Source organism: Nicotiana tabacum, chromosome 23, assembly GCF_000715075.1.
Source record: "Nicotiana tabacum cultivar K326 chromosome 23, ASM71507v2, whole genome shotgun sequence".
Classification (NCBI taxonomy): domain Eukaryota; kingdom Viridiplantae; phylum Streptophyta; class Magnoliopsida; order Solanales; family Solanaceae; genus Nicotiana; species Nicotiana tabacum.
The window spans coordinates 51303606-51316250 of record NC_134102.1 but is presented as its reverse complement, the minus strand read 5'-3'; the positions used below and the strand labels follow the sequence as shown (position 1 = coordinate 51316250).

Here is a 12645-nt window from a genome sequence, read left to right as displayed (position 1 = left end):
ATGATCATCCCATGTGATAATATTGTCTCAATGTTTAGCCTAATATGCTTCCCTACTATTTGTAAACTTTAAGGTGTGCTCCATGCCTGATTACTACTGCCTAAAGCCTACAAGATAAAATTGCAATATCCAACTTTTCTTCTATGTGTAATCTAGATCTTGGTGTATCCTTGCCTACTATGAATTCTGCTATTGTTTAAGTCTTTGTGCTATGACTGGTATTTAGCATGTTCAAGACTTTTCATGCTCAATTAAAGATTGTTTGTAGACTACGTCCATCAATATGTTCGTATTTATTATCATATTTCTACATTATTTTTAGCGTAATTATTACATATCCTGATAAACCTATGACTGTGATATGTAATGAGATAACGCAACATAAGGACAGTGATTCGGAAGATTTGGAAGATGATATAATACCTGAGGAAATTATCAAAGAAGTAGAGAATTTTGAGAACAAACCAAAGTCCAACTTGGAGGAAACTGAGGCACTTAACTTAGGGGATTCTGAAATAGTCAAAGAAACTCGCATAAGCATTCATCTATCACTGTCAGAGAAGGAAGAGTATATTCGGTTTCTAAAGGAATACGAGGATATTTTTACATGGTCCTACGATGACATGACTGGGTTAAGCACATTCATAGTAGCTCACAAGCTACCCACCAAACCCATGTATCTGCCGGTAAAGTAGAAGCTCAGAAAATTCAAGCCAGATATGAGTCTGAAGATAAAAGAGGAGGTTACCAAGCAAATCAAAGCCCAGGTTCTTCGAGTGGTCGAATACCCGACCTGGTTAGCCAACATTGTGCCGGTTCCAAAGAAAGATGGGAAAGTCAAAGTGTGTGTTGACTATCGAGACTTGAACAGAGAAAGTCCTAAGGATGATTTCCCGTTGCCCAACATACACATACTGATCGACAACTGCGCTAAGCATGAACTCCAATCCTTTGTGGATTGCTTCGCAGGATATCACCATATTTGGATGGATGAGGAGGACGCCGAAAAGATAGCCTTTATCACGCCATAGGTGATATACTATTACAAAATGATGCCATTTTCTTTGAAGAATGTTCGGGCCACCTACATGAGGGCCATGAAGACTCTTTTCCACGATATGATACATAAGGAAATAGAGGTGTACATGGATGATGTTATCATCAAATCCAAAAGGAGTTCAGAACACATAGCAGACCGGAAGAAGTTTTTCGACCGACTTCAAAAATACAATTTGAAGTTGAACTTCGCAATATGTGCCTTCGGAGTCCTTGCTGGGAAGTTGTTAGGTTTCATCATCAGCCGCCGTGGTATTGAGCTAGACCCGTCAAAAATCAAAGCTATTCAGGACTTGTCACCGCCAAAGAACAAGAAAGAGGTGATGAGTTTTTTAGGACGCCTCAATTAACCTAAATTATGCTTGACCTGATTCCCGTTTAAGAGGGGTTACGTAGGAAGCCCTGTGGGTTCGATCACATCATAATAAAATCTTCCTTCCCCTCTATGGTCAGAAACTAGGGAAAGATTTCGAGTTTGTCAGATCTCATTATGTCAAAGATCACCAAGAAGAGTATTGTTAAAAGTATGCTTATAAACTGGGGCAGAATTTTGAGGAGGGTCCTCAAAATTCCTAGTTAAGAAGGTTGCAATGTCTCAAAACGTGTCACGGTCTCCGATTCAAACATTATTTTCAAGAGATCTTTTCTAACAATTTTTCATAATAACTCCATCGGTTTCATTCGTCGTTGGATCCAGAACTACACACGGCCTGATTCCTGTAACACCAGGGATATGTAGGAAACTCAGGAACCAGAGTTTGGCCCCCATTTTTTCAAAAGACACATCATCCTCACTCACTTCGGATAAAATTGGTCATCATTTTCTTTACCCGACAACTCTTTCATCATTCTCGTGTAAAGAGGGGCAGCTACTAATACCCAATTTTGCCCTCATTTTTTTAAATATCATGTATATTTTCAAAATATCCTTTTTGCACCATCACCAATTTATAAGAGTCATATAAGTATTTTCTATAATTTATCATAATTTTTAAGGCTTTAAAACTGATTTTTTTGCATTTAAAATATTCAAATATGTATTAATCATCCCTTCAAATTATCTTTGGGTGATCTAATCATCCAAAATTATTATTTGTACCCACGTGCATGTTTTATAATATTTTACTTCATTTTATATAATTACTTTTGTATTTTTTTTATGCTAATTACACATTTTTTCTTTGCAATTAATTGTATTTATTATTTTATTTAGAGTTAAAATAACTTTTTACATGTTTACAGCCATCAGCTATTATTTTAAAGTACTTATTTGCTTAAATAATATTTTTTATACTTATTTTTTTTTCTTTTTGAATCCACTAGGCAAGGTGCATATGGCTAGTTTTTATATATATAGAAAAAACAATAACAAACAGGATTCCATGGACGTACAAAATGAAAATAAATGACCTATGAAAGTTACATAGAAACTATTACCAACTTTGAGTAGCTGAAGCTCAAAATTGGTAGTACATTTTGATGTATTACTATCTAGATTAAGTACTCTAGCAAAATAGTAATAGCAGTATTTATAAACCAGCCCTGTGGAGATGTCTTTCATGTAGGTAATTTGCATCCCAATTGAGAGAAAGGACTTCCTAGTAGTACGACCATGTTTGCCCAGAATAGTGAAAAACTGGGCAGTATTACTTCCTCGTTGTGCACTTGCTTTTGCTCAAGTTTGTCATGTGATTTTACGTTTACACACCCCTATGTTCCTCGACAGAATTGTTCCCTATGCTCATTAGTCATAAGGATGCATACAAATACCCACCATTAATGCTGACCAAGTGAAATGATTTGCAAACGGAAATTTTTGCACCATCCATCTTTGAGCAAGCATGCTCTCCAGCCAATTTGTCATCAAATTATTATGTCTGTTTGTTGCTTGGTTCCATACATTCCATCCATGATTTTCATCCACAATTGTCCAATATTGCATATGTACCTGGTAGTTGTTCCATAGTTGTTCCATTGAACCCGTAAAATGATCCAAAATGCAGTGTCCTAAGCCCCTGCACCTGGGTAACTTTTGCTTCGTACTTGTAAAAAGGTGCCATGTGCAGTGAGGCCTGTTAAGGCATATATCTTTAAGCACCCAAACCAAATCAGAATTACTTGGGTAATACATAATTACCCAGCCATTATCAATGCCGAACTCATTAGGCAGTTTTGTTTTGACATGGCTAGATTTCTCTTTTCTCCTTGCTCTCATGCTTATGGTTCTTATGGTTATCCATAACTCACCTCCAATGGAATGAGTACATAGTAATAATACCACCAATTGAATGTTCGTTAGTAGATAAAGCATGAGTATAGTAATGTGGCCTGCAAAAAAGCACACAATGTTAGTATAAAACACAACCATCATGCTCTCCTCCCTCCTCCCAAAGGCCTTGAACATGATGGGCATATCGACTGCCAGCACCCTTCTCCATTTCATTTGAACCTCCCTTCTTTTTGCCTTCTAACCTCTTGATACCTTTATTCTCAAGTATGGACATTGGAGCTTATCATCATTCACGATCCTTCTTCCTTGGACATCCAATTGTGTAAAGCATTCAGCTACAATAGGGCCATGATCAAGTGCATAGTTGGCAAGGTAGTCTGCCAAGTTGTTGCCTTCTCGAAAAATATGAGACAGCTTAGCCTCACATGCCTCCAGTAATTTCCTTATTTCTTCCACATATTCAACAATCATCCATGGAGGTTTCCAAATCCCCTCAATAACATTTTTGAGCATCATTGAATTAGTTTGTAGCCAAATGTGGGTGATATGCTTTTGAGAACAATATCTCAAAGCCTCAAGAATCGCCAAAGCTTCAGCTACTATATTTGTATTCTCCGGAATCTCCCTACCACATGCATACGCAACATCTCCAAGTTCATTCCTCATACAGAAACCAATAGAACTTCTGCCCGGATTCCCCCTAGAAGCCCCATCAGTGTTCATCTTTATCCATCCCTCCCTAGGTAACTCCCAAAGCACCTTGTGCACTTGTAATTTAGGAGTATAATTCTCCAGCATATGCAGCACATCAAGCCACCTATGTGGCACTTGCTTAAGTCCTGGCTTTCTAAACTTCACAAGTGCTTGAATAGTGGAAGACACTTGATAGATGACTCTACTAATCGTAACAGTTTCACCATGCTTATAGCTATTTCTCCTCTTCCATGACTCCCACATAATGATACATGGTAATGCTTGAAAAGTAGGCCTAAGCCTTGGAATAACTTGAATTGTCCAATACTTCACCACTGCTTGGTGCAAGTTTAGACCTTCCAAAGTTAACCCTGCAAAGGAAAAGAAATAAGACCATACCTTTGATGCCGCATAAGATTTGAAAAAGACATGTTCCCTTGACTCCTCATCTGGATTTGTACAACACCAACACCTAGAGGGTACAAAGTAGCCCCATCTTCTGACTCTATCATCAAGAGGAAGCTTCCCCTTCCACAACCTCCACATGAAGAAGGATATTTGGAATGGCAATCTTTTTACCCACATATTCTTGTAGACAATGCTAGGCTCCCTTCTCTTTCTCAAATAACTCCAAGCCAACTTTACAGTGAATTCTCCATTTGCCTCCAACATCCACTAGGGTTTATCTAGTTGCTGATAGAACATAGGAGGTTTGATATTATCCAAGATATGAACTGTAAGATCTTCTGGAAAAATTTCTCGCAATCTATCTTCATCCCAAGTTCCTTCTTGGACCACATCATATACATTATGTATTGATTCATCACAATAAAACTCTGGAGGAGTAACAAAATATAGTGCACCTAATCCTGTCCAATTGTCAAACCAAAACAAGGAATATCCCATCTTTGGTTGCCATAAGATTTGATGCTCTACCAAGTCCCTACATTCCAACATTCTTTTCCAAATATGTGAACCAGCTCTCCAAGGTACCACCAATGCATTTAGTTTCTTGCAATATTTTTGACTCATGAAAGAACTCTATAGTGTAGGTTTTATTCTAAAGTTCCACCAAAGCTTGCAAAACAAAGCTTTAGAAACAACATGTAAAGATCTAAACCCCACTCCTTCTTCTACTAGCGGACACAAATTCTTCCATGAGGCCCAATGTTTACTTTTTCCACCAATAGAATTACTATAAAAGAATTGTGCAAACATCTTGTGCAACTTCTCAATGACATAATTGGGAGGATTAACAGCAGAAAGAATGTGAATTGGCATGTTTTGCAATACATGAGAAATCAAAACTGCCCTACCACTAATAGACAACAATTTTCCCTTCCAAGATTGCAACTTATCAAGGACTTTTTGTATGAGTTCTTGATAGTAATCCATCTTCCTCCTAGTGTAAAAAATAGGACAACCAAGATAAGTAAATGGGAAGTCTTGCATGTCTATTTCAGTGATCCTTTGAACCTTGTTGACGACCTCCATACTAGTCGAATGATGCATATATAGCGTTAACTTTGTCTTGTTAATGAGCTTCCCAGAAGCAGCTTCATATGCACTAAGAACTTCCATAACTAGCTGCAAAGAAGTAGCATCTGAAGAGGAGAAAATGATGGTATCATCAGCATAAGCTAAATGATTAATTTTAGGGCTCCATTTAGGCAATCCAAAGCCACAAAAATATAGATTCATATGAAGTGCATTAAGACCCCTTGACAAAGCTTTCGCTGCCAGAATGAATAAAGTAGGAGACAAAGGATCTCCTTGCTTGACTCCTCTAGTAGATTTGAAGAAATCATATGGTTGACCATTAACAAGCACTGAATATCAGTTGTTAGAGACAATTCCAAAGATCAAACCAATGAATCTCTCACAAAAACGCATTTTTCTCAATACTTTTGTCATGAAAAGCCAAGAAAGCCTATCATATGCTTTTGTCATATCAAGCTTGATCACCACATTGGGCCTGCCTTAGTTCTCAATCTTATATCATTGATGATCTCTTGAGCAAGTAACACATTCTCCACAATGCTTCTTCCTTTAACAAAACCAGCCTGCTCATCCGAGATTAAGAGTGGAAAAGGCTCAACCATCCTCTCATGAATAACTCTTTAGAATACTTTATTGATGAAGTTGCTTGAGCTTATTGGCCTCATATCTGAAAATGTTGTGATCTTATTTTTCTTTGGTATTAAAACCAAGTTTGTATGAGTCACAAACTTAGGTAATTTTTGACTATTAAAGAAGGCCCTAATCATATCAAACACATCTTCTCCAATTATATCCCAACATGTATAAAAGAAAAATCTATTGAAACCATCTGGTCCTCCTTCACTCTCTCTATTTAGCCCAAACACAACTTTCTTTACCTCTTCAATAGTTGGCTGTCTGATGAGCTCTTCATTGTGACGTGTCTCCACCATGCTAGGTATATGATCCAGTATGCCAAAATTATTAGGAACCCTATCTTCATGGAATTGTGCCTGGAAAAATCTCACTGCCTCCTCAGCCATTTCTTCATTGTTTTCAAGCCACTGCCCACCACTGTTTTGAATTCTTCTCAATTGCAATCTCTTTAGTCTTCCATTAACTTGGGCATGGAAGAGCTTAGTATTTCTGTCACCATCATTGAACCAATTCATCCCAGCCTTTTGTTTCCAAAATTCCTCCTCTAGGTAAAAATATCTAATGAAATCTGCTTGTACCTTCAACAGCCTTTCTCGATTGTGTGGTGTTGGATTCAGCTCGAACTGTGTTTCATGAACTATGACAAGTTCCTCCAGGCTGGCAACTTTCTGAAAATTGTTATCGTATGTGGCTTTGCTCCACATTGATAGTGCTTTCTTCAATTTCTTCATCTGGTGGTTGAAGAGTACAAAAGGATTACCACTTAAATCTTCTCTCCAATTCTGTATAACCACATCCAAAAAGGAATCATGTTCAATCCAGAATTTCAGAAATTTGAATGACTTCTTGATAGGAGTTGCATTAGGATCATAAGATATGATCATAGGGCAATGATCAGATCCTGTTTTAGAAAGATGTGTGATCTCCAATCCAGGCAGCATTTGTTGGAACTCCATGTTAGCTAAACACTTGTCTAACCTCTTGAAGATGCAGTCACCGTCAGTTCTTCCATTCCACCATGTATAAATACTTCCTTTGAAGCCGAAATCAAACAAGTTACAAGTATTAATACAATGCCAAAAATCTTCAATTTCATTCAAAGATACTGGTCTCCCCCCAAATTTATCCTCACTATCAACTATCACATTGAAATCTCCTCCAACAAGCTATGGAAGAGTCATATCTTGAGCTAAAACATACATTGTATCCCATAGTTCAATTCTTTGAGTTGCATCACATTTGGCATACACTAAAGTGACTATAAATTCCTTGTGCGATTGGACATTTAATAGTCTTAGTGTAAGTTGCTTCTCTATGTCAAAGATCACCTCAACATCATAATCTTCCTCCACAAAAGCCCACACCTTATTAGATATGTTAACAAATGCATGAGTCATTCCCAACTTCCTTCTATATTCTTCCAATTTGTTTGAATTTTGCATTGGTTCCATCTGTCCAATGAAGTGAAATTCATATTGTCTAGGCATTGTAACAAGCCTTTCAAAGGCATTCTTTGTATTGACTGACCTTATATTCCAGATAATCGCATTCATATTTAATTATTGGAATTAGTAATGGTCCTTCTCATTTGTACACCAATGCCATAGATACTAGTGTTCTCCTTTTGTTGTTTTTTTCTTCCTCTGCCAACTGATTTAACTTTGTCAATATGCCTTGGTGATAGATCCCCTTGTCTAGCATCATTCATGAGTTTTGAGTTGTGGATTCTTCATCAAGATCTTTGCCTCCTCTTGTCTGTGGTTCTTCCTCCTCCAATGCTACATGTTGATCCACAATCTGAGTCTGCACATGTTTTGGTATCATCAGCTTATTCAAATTTTCCTTTGCCACCTTCAGAGGTTGATTTCTTGGAGAATTAGACACCTCTGGTAAGTTTTTCACAGCTGGGATATCATTCTCACCATTACCAGTGGTATTAGGATTGAAAGTAGTTAGGGTTCCATCCACCCGGCTAGTGTTAGGGTTAGGTCTAGCTATTTCGGTTGTTTCAGTGATTCTGGGTGGTTTTTCCTTCTTTTTTGAGCTACTTTCATGCATTACAGGTTTGGCAAAATCATCAGCTCCCTCCACCTTCCTTTGTTGTTTATTACTAACATTGGTAGCTTATGTCTGTGTTATACGATCTTGCTCTTCATCAACATCTGCCACAACATCATTCTCCATTGATTGGTTATCATCTTCAATATGATCATCATCATCTTCCTCTTGGATTTGTCCTTTCTCTTCTGAGAATTCATCAAATTGATCATTCCATAATTTGCCCAGTTGTATATTGGCAGTGTCTTGTGTTTGCGAAGGAAATTCTTGGTCGGACTGACTTGTAGTGACAAATCAAGCTAAGTCATCACACCTTAGTTCCCTAATTACCTCCACAGTATTACCATCCCCAGTTGTTGCATTGTTGCTCCCAAAAGCACAATTTACACATTGAGCAGTAGATTCTTTTCTTGTTGCACTTTCCATCTCCTTGCCCTTATCATTTATACTAGCCGACTCTCATTCCTTTGTAGCCCTAGTTCCAACTGGATTAGTATTAAAAACTAGCGCAACTGGATTTAAGATTTTCCCAGCACTCGTAGGATTAGGAGTAGGGCTACGTTGGTCTGTAACAATCTCCACTAGAGTCAGCTGGTTATCAGCATCCTTCTCACCATCTTCAACCTCCAAATTTTCAAATTGATTAGTAGTTTCCACTTGTGCCACAGTATCTTAGTAAGTTGGAACTAGTTCTTTCCCAGTAGCACCTTGGCCTCCTTTTTCATTGTTCACAGCCTTGACTCTATTGTCTTTCACCTCCTTCCATTGTTCAACTGGATTGCCCACAATTTTTCCACTGGATAGGATTTTCAATGGAGCTTTATTCTTTGCATTACCTGCCACATTATCATGTTCTACCTGCTTCCCTTTGTCATGAGACTCCAGTAGTTCAGGATGAAGTCTCCTACATTCTTCCTCATTATTCCCTTGTAGTTTACATTCTAAGCAGTACTTAGAAATATAATCATACTGTATTTTAACCCATTCCATTCTTACTGCACCTGTGACTTCATTCTCAATATCCATTCGCATTTTTTTAGGTAGGTCAGCTAATAAATCAATCAAGACTTTAACTCTCGCACAACTAGGTCTTGTTTTGTTTATTGTAGCCATATCAAGTTTCAAAGGCTTGCCTACTGCAGAAGCTAAGGAAAATAAACATTCTTTCACAAAAAAAGTTGGTAGCAAATTTGGAAAAGAAATCCAAGCCATCACCATCGGAGTTTCCTCATTAACATTAAATTTGGAATCATAAATTAGAGGTCTCATATGATATTCATATCCATATTTTGCCTTCAAATAATAAGCTCCTTTTGAAGTCAAATCAAGAAAATCTTGGAACAAAGTTAATCTAATCAATGCATGCATGTCTCGGAGGAATCCTATGTTGTATTCACCTTTAATACCACACTGTAAAGGTATAATTCTGCGCAGCTCAGCAAGATCAGGCCATCCATACGAAAATTTTCCAATCAAAGCAAACTGTAGGCCTTCGATGATGTTCATCTAATTCACCTCCGCTTCTGTAATTTTAACTAATGGTTCCCCATTAAGGAAAGTGACTGATTTGATCGAAATAGAGGCAGTGTTGCTCGAAGAAGGGTTAACGTGAATGGGTGTATTTAATGAACTAGGTTTAAGGATTTTGGAGTAATCTAAGGGTGGATTAATGGCTGGGTTGTTGTTTAATGATTGTGGAACAGTATTAGGAGGCTCCCCAGCCCCCGTAGGAGGCTGGTCGCCGGCCAAATTGTCCATGGGAGGTAGTCGCTTGGGAATCGCCAAATTGGGGACCTCCAAGGGAGCGGATTTACCTTAACTTCGGTCCACTTTTTGCGAAACTCAATTTTTATACTTATTTAACTATTTTGTTAATTTATTTTGTTTCTTAATTTCTTTATTTTTAAAGCTGGTCCAAACCAGGCCATTCTTCGGATCAAATAGGTAGCCCAAACACCCCAAATCCCTAGCCCAATTCCCAGAACCCAAACCAAACAACCCTTAATTTGATCCGGTCGGGACCAGCTAAGCGACCCACTCTGTATACCCTTTAAAATGCTGACCGTTGATCTCTCAAGATCAACGACCCACAACCATTACCTCACTATTAATTATCCCAGCCCATAACCCTAACCTCATTCTCAACCCGTCTGCCTCCCCTAAATGCTCTCAAACTCACCCCCCCCCCCTCTTTTAAGAAACCCTAGAAGCCGCCTCCCCTAATCTTCTCTGATTCTAACCTAAAATATAAAATCATTCTGTGATTCACTTACCTAATTCATAATATCTCGCTATTATGTACGCGTCTGTGGAATTACTTGAGTACTTGCACGATTTTGGCAAGTATGACCTTCTGAGATCGGACTAGATCGACTTTGATCTATGGGATTTGGACGATATTATGACCATATACATGAGAGAAAAGGGTGATTCTCGCCTTTACTTGTTGGCTTACGATCCACGAATCCTAACTAGAGTTTAAAATTTAACTTTTTTCTTTTGACGGTTATTCTAGTGATTGTATGTGATATTATATATTTTCCTTGTTTATATTTACTTGATTTCTTTCCTTGTTTACTCGCCTGATTCAACACTATATAAACCCCTTCCCCTTATTACCCTGGGAGACCTTAATCACAATTGTTCACTCACTTTTATACTTTCTATATTGTTTCAACACTCTCGATTGTGGCCGGTTGAAAGCCAAGGCCACCAGAATCTTCTCTATTAACATCCCTAGTACGAGCACTGCTCGGGGTCCACTGAAGCTCCTGTGAACTTTGAGACACTAGGATCTGGGGTTCTCACTGTTATCTTTTAATTACTGTCACCGTTGAGATTCTAAGTTGCTCACTTTTTTGCTCGTTTGTCTTTGCAATTAGTTAGTGTTCTTGATCCTTTACAACCTTAATTGTCATTTCTCTACTTATTCATGAATATGTCTTTTGCGTGCCAACATTGTTTGAACTTCTATAGGCAAGTATGACTTAAGTTTCTCTCCTCTTTGTGAATTCCCTGTACTGTGTTGTTGTATGCTTTACTATAATTCTATTGTCTTAATGATGTTCTGTAGTTCTACATTCTATAGTAGCAAACTTGATAGGCTTCAATATGTGTAGTATGCTCTCATTCTGTGCATTTAAGTTTTCTGGCCTTCTTAGGTCTTGTCTGATTTGTTATGCTCGTGTTAGACCTGAATTTTATATTTTTCTGCCAGTTATGAGTTCATATTCATGCCTTGCTTTAGATTTCTGGGACCATTTTGTGGAGACTGATATCTGCCCATAAGTTACCTTAATGAGTTTTTTTCTGCTGAATCCTTTATGCATAACCTACTATTTCTCTACAAATTGACCCATGATCATCCCATGTGATAATATTGTCTCAATGTTTAGCCTAATATGCTTCCTTGCTATTTGTAAACTTTAAGGTGTGCTCCATGCCTGATTACTACTGCCTAAAGCCTACAAGATAAAATTGAAAGATCCAACTTTTCTTCTATGTGTAATCCAGATCTTGGTGTATCCTTACCTACTATGAATTCTGGTATTGTTTAAGTCTTTGTGCTATGATTGGTATTTAGCATGTTCAAAACTTTTCATGCTCAATTAAAGATTGTTTGTAGACCACGTCCATCAACCTATTTGGTTATGCTATTTTCATTAGATACTTTGATGATAGACACTTTCATGTGAAGGTTGTGATCTACTTGCTTAAAAGTAGAAAGAGGAACTAGCAAGTTGTCCGGGGTTTTCACCATTAGAATCACATCGTATCACCCGAAATTACCTAGGGTTTATGTGGGATTTTTGGGGAGGAGTTTCAGGGGTTCAAACTGATTTTGTTGGTCTGAGAAACGAGTGAAAGAAATGAGTTAATAAGTCCTTAGAATCCCATCTTGGACGACTTTAGGACCTTTTTATTGAGGTTCGGACTTTTTAGATTGAACAGTGCGCTGGGGAGTTGAAAGAAAATATTGGGTAGAAGTAGGCATTTCTGCGGCCCGTTCTGCAACTGCAGAACCACTATGCGGACCGCAGAATGGCCACAGAGTTGAGCAGTCTTTTGGACCATTTTTAATGTCATTTTTGTGGCCCATTATGCGACCGCATAACCATTTTGCGGGCCGCACTCTTTTCACATATCCCGCTTTGGGATTTTTTGGAGGGTGGTTCTGCGGTGCACTATGCGACCGCAGAACCGTTCTGCGATGCATTATGCGACCGCAGAACAGGTCTGAGGGCCGCATAGTGACCGCAGACCTGGTCAGTTCCTTTCCAATTTTGGCACCCAAATTTTGCGGTCATTTCACGGACCGCATAATCATTATGCGGTCGCATATGTGACCGCAGAACCTATTCTGAAGCTTTATTTTTGGGATTTTTAAACCCAACCCTATTCCGTTAAAACACATCCCATAGACCATTTTGAGCTTATTTTTTATATCTTTAGAGTGAGAGAGAGAGAGTCCT

General features: G+C 38.2%; 1 protein-coding gene across 1 annotated transcript; it reads right to left on the bottom strand.

The window, feature by feature from the left end:
- Positions 1 to 4654: 4654 nt before the first annotated feature.
- Positions 4655 to 7071, bottom strand: LOC142177164 (uncharacterized). The gene is made up of 3 exons (XM_075245632.1): positions 6306 to 7071; positions 5155 to 5808; positions 4655 to 4848 (listed from the first exon to the last, which is right to left on the bottom strand). The coding sequence occupies exons 1-3, from the start codon at positions 7069 to 7071 to the stop codon at positions 4655 to 4657; spliced, it is 1614 nt and encodes a 537-aa protein (XP_075101733.1).
- Between the last annotated feature and the right edge of the window lie 5574 nt (positions 7072 to 12645).

Coding starts and splice junctions, on each gene's coding strand:
- LOC142177164 (XM_075245632.1), bottom strand. CDS start 7,071: ATGGAGTTCCAACAAATGCTGCCTGGATTGGAGATCACACATCTTTCT. Junction 5,809..6,305: donor GAGTGAAGGAGGACCAGATG/GTTTCAATAGAT, acceptor ACTGATATTCAG/TGCTTGTTAATGGTCAACCA. Junction 4,849..5,154: donor TAATTCTATTGGTGGAAAAA/GTAAACATTGGG, acceptor ACAATTGGACAG/GATTAGGTGCACTATATTTT.